This window comes from Seriola lalandi, unplaced genomic scaffold (assembly GCF_002814215.2).
Source record: "Seriola lalandi dorsalis isolate HSWRI2012SDOR001 ecotype SW California unplaced genomic scaffold, Sedor1 jcf7180002054322, whole genome shotgun sequence".
NCBI classification, from domain to species: Eukaryota; Metazoa; Chordata; class Actinopteri; order Carangiformes; family Carangidae; genus Seriola; species Seriola lalandi.
The window spans coordinates 264286-278116 of record NW_019524875.1 but is presented as its reverse complement, the minus strand read 5'-3'; the positions used below and the strand labels follow the sequence as shown (position 1 = coordinate 278116).

The window sequence follows — 13831 nt, the reverse complement described above, 5'->3', positions numbered from 1 at the left end:
CCATTCATTGCTTTGACATTGTGTCCTTCATTTGGACACATATTAGTATTGGACCAATATGGCCACATCACAAAATGATTCTCATGAAATCTGGGCCTGTTCAAGGTCAAGTGAACATTATCAGTCTGATTTATTCAAAACTAATGGTTTCCTTATCCTTTGCCTGTGACAAAGAAGTCGATCTCTATTGTGGCCATAAGAATAGCAAAACATTCAGATGAATAATGTTAGAATTTCACTGTCTTTCATTTCTCTCTATAACTTTCATAAAACTCATAAAAGCTTGAAGAACTCATAAACCAAAAGGAAAATAATTTTCCCCCCCAAAAAAAAGAAAAAAAAGAAAGAAGAAAAGCCATCCGATTGTCTGTGTTTGCAGAATAGACACAAGAGTCAATTTTTGTGGATTTTCCTCTTTGGTCTGTAGTTACACCATTTCCCCTCTTTGTAAAAAAACAATCTTTCCTTCCTTCCTCATTCTACAACTATCCATTCCTCTGCAGAAACATCTCAGAGGCAGCTCTGCTATTGACTGCTCTCATTTAAGCAGTGGTAAAGCAGTGTGTCGGAGGGAATCGATACCAGCCTCCTATGAGAACTACGTGTGTGTGGGTGGGCGAGTGTGTACGTGTGTGTGTGTGTGTGTGTGTGTGTGTGTGTGTGTGTGTGTGGTGCAATGAGAAATGCTGAGCCTATTAGTTGCATTCATCATCAGAATCCCATGGTGGTATGGTCACCGGTGAATGCCATGGTGTTTACACACTTGCGCAACCTGCTCTATTAACTCCCTGCATTTACATGATGCCCACATCCATTCGTTTTTCCCTCGAGGTGAGGAGCTGTAGCTGTGAACCATAAATAACACGAATTGTCCAATTTCTGCTCAGGTTGGATGTTGTTGGTATAATTGCAGTTCAGATAATGGCTCCTATTTCTGCCTGGGTGGCTGGTCAGCAGCGGAGACTAAAGTACATTTATTATTAAAGTCTTTCCTTTTTATACTAAGCCAACAAATTTCAGAGGGAAATATTCTCCTTTTCAGCCTGCTTCATTCATCTGATTTTACTTACAAAACATGTGTTTGGAGGATATGCTGCGTTTTTACAGCTATTGTTGGTTTAAGAATTCATGGGAAAAAATGAATAAAATCTGAAATTGTGAGGAAAAAGTCTGAAAATACTGAGTAATACTTGAGAATATTGAATGGAATCTGAGCATATTAAACTAAATCTTGAATAATGAATGACTATTATTGACTATATATGACTAGGTATTGAAAGAAATCTGAGAATAGGGAATACAGTTTCGTAAATATTGCATGACAGTGTGAGAAAAAATTTAAATCTGAGAATACTGAGTAAAACTTTGAAAAAATCAAATGTAAATCAGGGAAAATTTAATCAAAGTTTGAGAAAACAGAATGAAAGCCTTAAATTAAACATAATAGGATTTATCATTATGTGCGAATATTGAGTGACATCCCAGATTATGGATCGAAAGCCTGAGAATATTCAATCATTTCTACACTGATGAGCCAAAACATTATGACTGCTCTCAGATGATGTTCATAGTCAGCATATTAAATGCTGAGGAAATCATCGACATTGACAAGGGCTACATTGTTATGGCCAGACGACCGGATCAGAGCATCTCTGAAACAGCAAGCTCAACAGTGGTGAGTACCTTCCGACAGCGGTCCGAGGAGGGACAAACCATGCACTGGTGACAGGATGCTGGGGGATGTGCTGGAACAAGTCTGACTCGTGGCAGCTCCACTCTGCAGCTTATGCCTACCATACACTAGCAGACTTTGAAAAGACTTACGTTTGACACCCTCTTACTTCTAAAGACTAAAGTCTGACACCAAACATCTAAAGACAATGTATCAAACATAACAGAGATTTTAGTCTCACACTATAAGATTTTGAAAACACAAGGAATCTTGCAATGTCACTGTTTGCAAGACTAGATTCCTTTGAGATAATTTCCCATTATGCAACTGGTGGACAGACTTTTTTGCTCTTTGAAATTAAACATTATAATTATTACCATATAAAATTAGTAACTCAACACTGTAATTGTCATCCCCTAAATGACTGTTTGGACTTTGTGTTTATGATTTCCTATTTTATTTTGAAATGATTTTTCCTTTCCTTCCCTTGTGTATTTAACGGTTTAACCTTACAACTCACATTCTTTTGCATCGCTATTAACTCGGTTTGCTGCTGTCAGTTTGTTGCTGGAGAAAGCGTCATTAAACGTCACTCTCGTCACGAGCCAAGACTAAAAACGTACGATAATATTTAGCAAGTTTGATTCTCGCCAAGATGTCGGAACGTCAAGCCAAAACAAAAGACTGACTTACGACAGCTTGGACAATCATCTTACACCAAACGATCGAGATGACGGGAGTGCACCGTGACTCTAGCAAAAACACAAATGACTGAAATATTGATTAGTGTAGCTTTGAACAAGTTCAGTATTTTTGCCCCCACTGTTGGTAAGACTATTCGGCCTGGCTTCCTGCTATGCTCCTATTCTTTGTTTGAGCAAAACTTGTCCCTCATGGTGCTGTGGCGTCTGATTGGATCTGGTTGGCAGCGACACATAAGGTCAACTGCTGCCTTTTGAAAACCTTAACTATGCCAGTCAACTCAGCTAAAAGTCTCAAGATATACAAAATAAAGCAGAATAAAGGCAGAAAGTTCAGGCTTGTTCCCAGAAGTCATGTGCATTTTTTTCACACATAATGGAAAGGTCATCCTAACAGACCTCAGAGCTAGACATCAGCGATACACAATGACTGAGTAGGAAGATTTATGGGCAAATGTGGATATTTGAAATTGATGGCATTGGCATTTGGTTTGAATGCAGACACGGAGGCACAAATGGTCCCCCCTAATGGTTGGATCACTGATAATAAGAATGCTTGTTACAATATACACAACATCACCTTTATGGTTGGTCAATTGACGCCCATTTCTGTTGACCAGGATCATTCAAGCGCCACACTGAATGAATTCACCTGATAAGGACACTGGGAGAACAGAATTAAATTGTTTAATGGCCAGACATTTGACCATTGCTCCCCCATTTGGGCCACAGTTGTCCAAATAACCCTGTTCCTTTTTCCATCTAAATGCAAATGGTTGGGTGTTGAAGGAAGTGGAGATCACTGCCATTTGCTATCTTCCTATTTGTACATGCACTATTGTAACCATAAGATCTTGTTCTGGCATTGTGGGAGATGCATTGCCCGCTCGCTGCTCTATGAATTTCAAGAGGCTTTCCGATGGCCCAGGACGTGATGGGAACAGTAGGTATTAATATATGTGTCATAAAAGGTAACAGGAGTGTCAGTGCTTTTTGTTGATGGTGTCAGTGACCAGAAGCACATAGGTTTAGCTTGCGTGGAAAAACCGGTTTGGGTCTTACAAAAAACCCCTAAAATGTATTGATTTTGATTTAGTTTATGTTGTGTCTCTAGAATGGAGAAAATGTCTTGTCTTCCTTATGTGACTATAAAGCTGGCTTTATAACATACTTGATGCAAGAGGTTATATAAAGCAAATCACCCCCCCAGTGGGTTTTGATCTATAGTTTAGCATCAGGGATGTATGTGATTAGGCCATGTTGTCTTTTACTTATGTTCTCGACCATAACTGTGTTTCTAATCTTCAATTTACTTTGCCATGTAGAGTGACGGTGGGTTATGCATGGACTATTGAGTTACATCCAGATAATTTTATTTTGCAGAGAAGCCTAGACTTTGTTCTGAGGTTTCTTAATCTTAAAATCACTGACACTTTCTTATAAAATAAAGCTTAACTGGCTAAGTGTCTATGGCTTAACATTGTTAGCTACATGTGTAAACTCCATTGACTGTAAACAAAGATGGATGTAGCCTCCGTGACGTCACCCATAGATTTCTGAAGAGGGGTTTTGAGGCTCAGAAAGGGCCATTCTGTCGTCGCCATCTTGCCAGTACCTGACTCCGCCGAATCCAAAAATGGGCGAATAGGAAGGGCTCGTCTGTAGCCGAGACTTCGGTGCATGCCAGCTTGTGGCAGTTATACACTCAACTGTCACTCAAAGCAGCATGCCCTCAATTATGCAGAACTTTAAGCCTTGATAAAAATTTAAACAGGTGAGTTATATAAAAATTCACAGTTGTCAGGAAAGAGGATATTAGACATAGATACCAAAATCGTTTTATGTGCCAGGCTGTAAACGTGTTTATTTCTGTTGTAAAGTTGGGCATTTTAACATGGCAGTCTATGGGGATTGACTCGCTTATGGAGCCAGCCTTAAGCAGCCATTTGAAGAAGTGCAGTTTTTAGTACTTCCGTGTCGGCTTCATTTTACAGCCTGGAAGGTTGCCACCTGCTAAACTCACACAACTTTAAAATTACTTTGAGTTCAGGAGCTATGTGTGAGACAACTGTAGTGAAATGTGACACTGAGATAAAATCAATGGCAAATTACACTGAGACCACTCACATTAAATTAAAATTTGTAGAATAATTACAAACAGAAGTCAAGTGTTGTAAAGTAATGAAACACATTTCAAGAGTTTATTTGATGTTTGTAAGAAAACACCTCACTGCTCCCTTTAGATTTACACTTCTTGTGGGTTTTTCTTTTAACGTTAGGATTAAAATCTGAACCCCCTCAAGAAAATGTGCTGCATAAAAATAAAATCCAATTTGAAGATGAAAGACTGCCACTGAAACTGACTGAATCAGTTTACATAACAGGTAAGGTTAAATACACACTACTCAAACAGAGCCATGGTAGACTGACCACCTGGGAGCTGTGTCTTTATTGATTCTGCACAATGTCAAGCATAGTGCCGGTCTCAGAGAGAAAAAGAAACCGTTCTCTCCAAACAGCTTTCTCTCCAAGGAAACTTTGAACGAACTTTGTCCACAAGGTCACAGGTATCGACTTACATTCTTGGACATAATAATCACAGATAGAGCTGCGTAAAGGGAACTCCAGACTGAATGGGAACTTTAAATAGAAGGTGCATTCTGACCGCATCTTTTAACCTAAGAGAAGACAAACTTGATTAAAGGCAAAGTCTTACAAAGACTGCTTTTATTTTTTTATTTTATTTTTAATATTTTTGGGGGCTTTTGCGCCTTTATTGGACAGGATAGTAGAGAGAGACAGGAAATGAGAGAGGGAATGACATGCAGCAAAGGCCGTCCGATGCGGGACTCAGACTGGGGCCAACTGCAGCGAGGACTGTAGCCTCTAAACATGGGGCGCCTGCTTAGACCACTACGCCACACGACGCCCCCCAAAGACTGCTTTTAAGTAAGTGGTTGTTCAATCACATTCTGGGATTGCTTTGACTCTGTCAGTCTTTTGATAGTATGAAAACTGAAAAGCACCACTTCTCAAGGACCACATTCAATTACATTGTCTACTGGTTTCATAAAACTGAGACTAATGCTAAAAAAAAAAAAACCTTCAATCTTTTGCTCTCTGTTTGTTTTCTGCTTGATTGGTTCATGATTTTCCCCAAATTGTATAGAATTGAGTTGTGGCACATAGTTAATTGCCTCACTTGAAATGAACAGCAAAAAGCTGCTTTAAAAAAGCAGATGGGTGGAACCACTGAAAAATTATACTGCAAACAGTTTTACTTCGTCAATGAAATGCAAAAAGAAGCGTGAGAAGACTGAGACCAGCGTGAACCTCGTTGGATAAGCCTTCATGAGCTAAAGGAATTTGAAACCTCCTATAAACACATTTTAAAAGTTTAATTTTCCTGGTTTCTGGAATGTGTGTAAAAAAAATCAACTGGCAGGTCGACAGTAAATATCTGAATAGTGAGCACTGATGTTTTTATCCTGTTTAATTTTGCTGTTAAAAATGCAGCATTATATAACTCATAACAATGCAAAGTCACTTAGTAATGTCTTGTTGCGTCTGACTTGCAGAGTCATGTCTATAACTAGCAAGCCAGTGCTAACGCTAATGCGTCCCACCATCACAAGCTGTAGCCAGAAAGATATTTTAGGATTATAATCATTACCAGGCCACATAACCTTTGCATTTTTCCTACTGTGCAGTGTTTTGTCATTTTAAACACGACATAATTAAATGGAACAAAGATAATCAGTACATGACAGCTGAGAAAATTAGGTCTCACCTCATGAAACTAGGTCTAATCAGCTTGTTTTTCAGAAAATATCCAGAACCTCTTCTGGGTCACTACACTGTCTTTTGAGAACAATGTTGCTGGCAGCATTCATTTTTGACAGCGCCTGAATTTGTTTAATCCTTATTAAGCTTTCTTACAAACATATAGCACTATACCGTATCTCACTACTAGTAACTACACAAAGTAGTTAATTCAAATTACTTTTTAGTCATGTGGGTGATGTGGGAAATGGTTGGTAGAAGGTATACTTTTAACTTTTTGTCATAGAGCAAAGGAACTACAGTGGTAGGAACAAATCCCACACCTACTCTTACACAATCCGTGTAACGTTCTTTATAGTCAATATGAAAAAGCATAAGTGATTAAATTGATGTATACAACACACATGATGTGCTTTAATGGTTTGTAAAATAAAATGCACAAGAACAGTCATATTTTGTTGTTCTGAAACCTTTAAATTAGTCTCCAGTTATTTGTGCAATTACAAAGACACCATTTTCATTCATACTACATTTAGCTGTATTATATTAAAAAAAAACCTCCTCTTTGACTATGAAGGACAAATACAGTCCTAAATGAAAAAGGACAACAAAGCCTTTATGGCAGCAAATGAATCTCACAACATTTAAAGGAGAGTAAGTGGCTATAGAGTTATACTGCATGAACAGGAAATATTGCACATAGAGAAAAGGCTCTTGGGATGACATCATTATTAATTAAGTGAAAAGAAGGGGAAGATGTTTGTGATTAGTTGAGTGAGGTGGGGGTACAGATACTTGTTTGAGGAAGTCTAACCAATAAACACCCTCCCTCACCCATAGCTATCGAATGTACTTCATTGCCTTGCAAGCACTCTCCAAGAAAAAGGAAAAAAAAAATCATATAATATGTACAAAGACAATAATTTTAGAAGAAAAAAAAAAACAACCTCTGATTGACATCATTTAATGCAGACCTGGCATAAAAAAAGTAGCACATCAAGTTAAAGAAATGAATTTGTTGAAGATACATTTGGCCAACTTTCCACATCCCTACACTGTCAATAAACCATAGTTTATTTAATTAAAAAATAAGACAGTCAAGTGAAGAAAAACACGCAACATTACATGAGTGTATTTCAACAAAATCATAGATTTATGTGTAATGAGACATTGCTTTCCTGCAATTGAAATGAGACAGTTCCAATCACAAATAACATTGTTCAAGTTTTTATATACAGTAGCCTACAACTTGAAATATCTGAAGAAACAGCAACGTTCTTTATGTTTTACTTGTACAATAATCAATCTGATGTTTTCACTGACAGATAACCACAACGTCATTATTCTTGGCATTTTCTGAATGAACAGTGCAAGTCTACAGAAATACAAAGATTTTCCTACTAAAGACTGATTTTCACCCTCAAACGGTCTGACAATAAACATATACTGTATTGTGAAGGCCTTTGGACTCTTTAGCAGAGGTCTTCAGGGTCCAAAATTTTGGACACAATTGGAAATGGAACTACCTTAAACGGACAAATCAATAAAAAAAAAACTTGGATCTTCATTGTATTAACTTGGAACTTGACTTTAGAATTAACTTTTCACAACTTGTGGCTTTGTAGTCTTGGTCAGGAACTTGGGACTGATTTGTCTTCACTTAAGACTTTGTTGTCTTGACTTGACTTGGGATTTGACTTGGGAATGATTTGTCTAGATTTGGAACTCGACCTAGCACTTAATTATCTTGAGTTGGGACTGAATTGTCTTGACTCTTGACTGATTTGTCTGGACTTGGAACTTGACCTGGGACTGATTTGTCTGGACTTGGAACTGACTTGTATGAACTTGTGACTAATTTGTCTGGAGTTGGGACTTGGGCCTGAATTATCTCGACTTGGGTCTTGATTTTGAACTTATTTGTCTTGATTTGGATTTGTCTCAAAGGATTTGAGACAGGACTTCATAGCCAAGACTTGAGACTTACTTCTGATCTTCTAAACTATGTCTGGCAGGAGCATAATGCTGCCAATTAACTTGAAGTTGTTTGAAAAGAGCAGTGCTACTTGACATTTTTATTGCACTTAATAGTTCACACTATCCATCAGATTTACATATCTTACTCGGACAAATGTGTTTTTCCCAGAACATGATTGTAACACATGGTGGCATTGTAGCTGATAGGGAGTCCTTTTGGAGCCGATCAGGTATTACACATTGACACAAAACCAAGACTTGGGGCAATATAACAAGACTCTACCCAACCTGATTAGACTGAATATAATTTGGATCCTGTCCAATCACGCACCGGATTGGTTCTTAATTACAAGTGAACCTGTGAAGACTTATACTCTCCAATTCATTTGTCTGAATAGCTGAAAACAAAAGCACTGTACACATACTTAAGAGCCCATGAACCTTAAACAATGCTAATTCAGATCATGCGAATAGTTGAACCAAATCCAATAAGAATACGATGTACCTTTTGATTGTTTTCCTTTTAAAGTTTGCGACTTCTTCAATTGAATTTAGTCTTTTTGAGGTATATGTACTGTATCATCTATAACTGTACAGGTTTTTACTGCTGGTTCTGCTGGTAAATTATAATCAGTAATATTGCACAAAAAAAGCAAAGACAAGAAGACGTGTCAAAAGCATGATTGTTGCAATTAAGAGCATATGGGATTCCATACAATAAGGCATTGCTTTGATGAAAACATCTGGACTAACAGTTCACAGTTTTAATTAATGCTTGACTCACTAGCGATTATGACGTCCTCTTTAGTATTGATTGTTTCAATCATCACATCGACACAAAACTACAACTGGACCTATACACTCCTTAGTTCTGACACAGAGTACCTGATATGTAGAGATGGAAACAGCTGGCCAATCACAAACCAGGGGAAGGTTGGGTGGGGGAGGGTCATCACATGGATGACAAAGCGAGGAAATGTGTGAACGGAAATTAAGCTGCCAATCAACAGTGGTGAAAGGTTGTTTCATACACAATCATTCTATGCTACAAGCACAGTTGAAAAAAGAAAAAAATATTCCCCTTATACATATTAGATCCACATATTTCGCAGACATCTGTGGAAATAATATATTAATCTGGGATCTTTGCCTTATCTAAAATTAAAATTATTAATTGTGAATCCATGATAGATTCCAGGTGGGAGAAGAAAAAACAAAACAATAACGCCAAAAGGCCAGCTTTTCTTGTTTTAATGCTGCTAATATAGCCTATTTACAATCATCTATTGTATGCAACAGAAATAGCCTCTGTTTTCACTAATAAGCTGATATGTTCTGGCCATTTACCAAAGAAGAAGATTAAAATTAACCAAAAAAACAAGGGAATTCATTAATTGTGCTTTTTAACCCACAAATCCACTTCATCACTGAAATGGGACAATTTTAAGAGGCACCACTTGAAGTGCTTACATCAGTCAATGAGAATCTCTAAAGCTATAACAAGGACTGAAAATACAAATCGTAAATATAGTATATTTATATATTTATAAAGTTGATACAATTCCCTTCCAGTCCGATGTCCAGTTTAAAAAATATTTTCTTCATGCTGTCAAATGTCTGACATGAAGGATCCCTCTTTGTGTCAGTGCTCAAAGCCCTTATGATGCTCTAAGAGAGAAATGTCTTTGCCAGGGTTAATTCTAGTTACCCCAAAATCTGGATGACACAGGAAGCTTGTGCTAAAAAGCAGGAAGTTTTTAATGCAGGAGGTTGTTTTAATGAGAAGACAGTCCATGGTGTGTCTCGGGAATCCTTCTACTCTGCGGTTAAACAGTTACCTCGTTCTTACTGGCAGTGCGGTATGTGTGGTGATGGCCGGGAATGTACTGTAGGTGGTCCACCGTGTGTGTTCGTCGGGAGGCAAACGCCTGCCTCTTAGACGTGGTCACGTGGTGGTTGACCGTCAGCGTGTTGTAGGAGTCGTTAGAGGCACTGGGCTGAGAGTGCATCTTGGTCATCTTGTGGCGGTCCATGACAGGCGTGGTTGGCATCAGCATGTCGGCGTGAGACATCGCTCGTGCCATCGCCTTCTCCCGGAACTTGTCACGCCTCATTGCCGGGGATAGCAAGGGATCCTGGGAGTGGAGGCGGTCCGCTGACAGTAGCTGCTCCTCTGAGAGGTGGCGGCTGCTCCCGTAGGCGGCAGCTGCCATGACGCCATAAGAAGATAAGCCGTAGTCTCCGCGACGCGGTGTCCTGGGAGGAGACAGGACGTGGTCCTGGGACATGGCTCTCTGGACTCGGCGGGGACGCTGTCGCTGCTGGTGCTGCTGGTGCTGCTGGTGCTGTTGGTGATGCTGGGGATCTGCATTCAGCTTCACCATGTGGGTCGGTCCCCGGCCTCCGAAATCAGGATGATGATGCTTCCTTGTGTAGTACTCATCTATGTCCTTATCACCTGAGGAGTAAGAAAACACGTGATGACTGTATCAACTGTATTAAGACTACTGTTTTTGCTTTGAAGAAATACACCCTTTAGATGCTTGTACAGTATTAGGCACAATTTGGTTAAAAAAATAAGATATTTTGTAATTAAGTGCCTTAATTACCAGTTGTAAAAAAATTCTATCTGTGAATGTGCACCTTTTTCCTAGATAGCCATTCATTATCTCTCAATGACAATCAATAAGACCGTCATGATGGAGCTCCAGGGGCCCATTACACCAAATCTGCAACATGCAAGTTCCAAAGTTGAAGCATGAGACAATTTCTTTTCTTGTAAAATTTGACACATCAAAACAAACAAACGAATCTTGCAATCCATGCATGAGCATGCAAGAACCCTATAGGACTTTAATACAAATTTATAATGCAAATTTATCTGCAATATTCAAGCACCAATCCTTTGTGAGACATGATGCTGGAACTGTTTGGAATCTGCAAGGTTTGGGTCAGATTTATTTTCATGTTTTTTGTTTTTTCATCGCAGAGAAAGGTTAGAACTGTGAAACGTTTCACCATGCCCAGCTGGAAGGAGGCTCCTTAGAGTTTCTCTGTGTGGAGTCACTCAGTGGAAAGTCTCATTATAAAAGGTTGATTCATGAACTGGTCAATTGGAGACTCTGACCCATTACTGGGTGAGTCCCTCTCGAATGAACACGAGAAAAACCGTACCTGTGCTGTGTAATCTTTGTAATATTAATAAATCAAGTGACTGACTGTAGCATCTGATTGTGTTGCTGATGTTTGCCCACAAATATGAAAAAAGGGACAGCCGTGATCCTAAAGGCAGTAGGAACACTTCTTGTCAACATGTCTTTGCTGGTATTAAAATGTGCTTACTCTCACTTAAGCAAGGCACCGTAACTGAACTTCCCATACGAGTACAAGCTTATTATAATCATTCTGACATATTTTTGTGTCACTTAAAATTTAGGTTAATCCTTAAATAGTTTAAATAGGCTCTTTAGATTTAATTTAAATATTCTGATTAGAATAAGAGTGGTTGAAAAGCTCGAGAGAAGACAATGCTAATGTCTGCACCTTCTGGCTCCTGTTGAGGGGATGATAATAAGCATGAACACAACAGTTGGCGAATCCTATTCAGACTGTTTTGAATTGTTTTGTCCTTTTTCCTCATGGAAAAACAGGACAACTCAGACTCTCTTCAGTGTAGTTGTCCTTCAGCTGCGGAGAGGCCTCATTAGGATGCTGCAGTACTCAACAGTTCATGCGCTGCTGGTGCTCGAATGGGCAACCGGTCGTTTAATACCTCTGCCAGAAAGCAGGTAGGTCTCTCGGCTGTGTGAACACACCTCTAATGGTAAAGTCATTACGGATGTAGGAATCACCTCTCGACAGAGTTCCATCTACCTGTTTTTTGGCAGTTCTGGCACACAAGGGGACGTTACCGCTGAAGTTCTCTGATTAACTGTTGCAGCTAAGGGGTCGTTACCTCTGCGATCGTTAATTATCGCAGAACACTGAGGGCGAACGGCTGCTTTAGGACCATAGCACGCTTCACAGAGTCATGGAGAAAAGTGAGGATGGGGATTACTTGTCTGGATGCTCAGGGAGAGATGTCACGCCTGGATACAGAAGGTCACCTTATTGTCCCACCACAAGGGGTTTCATGTCCACTGCTCTGTGCATTCTTAATGAAGGAGGCCCGACTCTGGCCTGTGGCGATGAGCTCCAGTGTTTTTCCCAGAGGGATTGGTTTAGATATGACATTATGGCAGAAAATGTCAACCAAACTCAACCAGAGGCTACAAGTATGCAGACAATTGACAAGCCGTGGCCCATAGCTCCATTCATAGGTCAAACTTAAGTATCCAGTGACTGTGAGAGATCTGTAGTGATTACACACTCAAATGTTAATGTGACAGGAATTCATTATGTCCCCCTTTGATAAGAAAAAAAAACAACAAAAAAAACACAGTAAATGCAAAAAAAAAAGGCAACAACGGTGGGGGTGGGGATCATGTCCTTTCTATTTTTTCCTCTACTGTGCCATTTGTTGAAGTTATCATCAATGAAACTCAAACCTTCCTGCAAATGTTTCAAATTAAAAGCTTGGAGGGTGGATAGTGTTCTACAGCATATGAAAGAAAAGAATAGGTAAGTCCACACACTTTTGTGGACCTGCTTTTTGTTCACGTGGCTCACAAAGACCATGTTGGTATAAATGTTTGGGAAATTTTTTTAACCTGACCTGACAACCACTCCTTTTCCTTCAAAATAAAGGCTTACCCGGAATGGTAGGTATCATGCTTAGCAGTGGTTCTGAACCTGTGGGCTGGGATAGGAACTTTTATGTTGTCGCCGGTATATGTTGATTGCTATCAGTCCAATTGCGCACTAAAAGATTAAATTGCAAAAACTGAAGTATCAAAATGGATTGCTTGTTGGTAACAGTTTTCTTTCTTCTGCAAGTCAGAACAGGTGCAGACCTCTCACTAAAATATAATAAAAGATAATATCAGGGGAAATAAGGTCTGGATACTAAAAAGTAAATAAAAAATAAAGACTGCAGCCACTATTTAAAGGTCCCATATTTTACACTTTTACTGTGTTTTATTGGAAGTGTTGATCCATAAGAAGATATATTTGTAGTTTTAAGAACCAAAAACCATCTCAATGTACTTTTACATCTCCTCTCTCAGGCTTCTCTCTGGAGCTCTAGTAACAACAGGTGGGTGAGCCAATCAGAAGAAAGGAGGCTCTGAGCCTCAGCTGCCTCAAACTGGCCAACTGCAAATGCACTTCTTCACCATCTTCCTGCAGAGCTGCCTCTTGATTTAAGTCCTGCTTTTTTATGAGTGTACACATTACACTGTTTACACTTTAACTGACTGAAATGATTTAAGAGGGGCGATGCATATTGCTCGATCCCATCTCTGCGGCACTTTACAATTAACATGATTGCGAGAGGGCTAAAGGGTCCCGAGCGTGGAGTGGAGCTACAAACACAGGAAATTGCTAACAGTGGCTAATTAAACCCCAGCCCCCACTCTGCTAGATTAGGTTCAATATAGCCAGTATATTTATGTGTCAGCTATTGATCGCAGAAGACTGTAATCATATAATGCACTAACACTCATGGAACTGGTGGAACATCAATTATAAAGTGATCTTTAGAGGGGTTCAAAGCAGAAGTGGTGGAATTTAAAAGGAGAAAGCAGCAATATCATTATGT

At 39.3% G+C, this 13831-nt stretch overlaps 1 protein-coding gene across 1 annotated transcript in view; it reads right to left on the bottom strand.

The window, feature by feature from the left end:
* Positions 1–7367: 7367 nt before the first annotated feature.
* Positions 7368–13831, bottom strand: part of shisa6a (shisa family member 6a) — a 77711-nt gene continuing 71247 nt past the window's right edge. Inside the window, exon 9 of the mRNA XM_023406972.1 lies at positions 7368–10591. Coding sequence (XP_023262740.1) covers positions 9960–10591 — 632 coding nt within the window. The 3' untranslated portion in view covers positions 7368–9959. The remainder of the gene's footprint in view (positions 10592–13831) is intronic.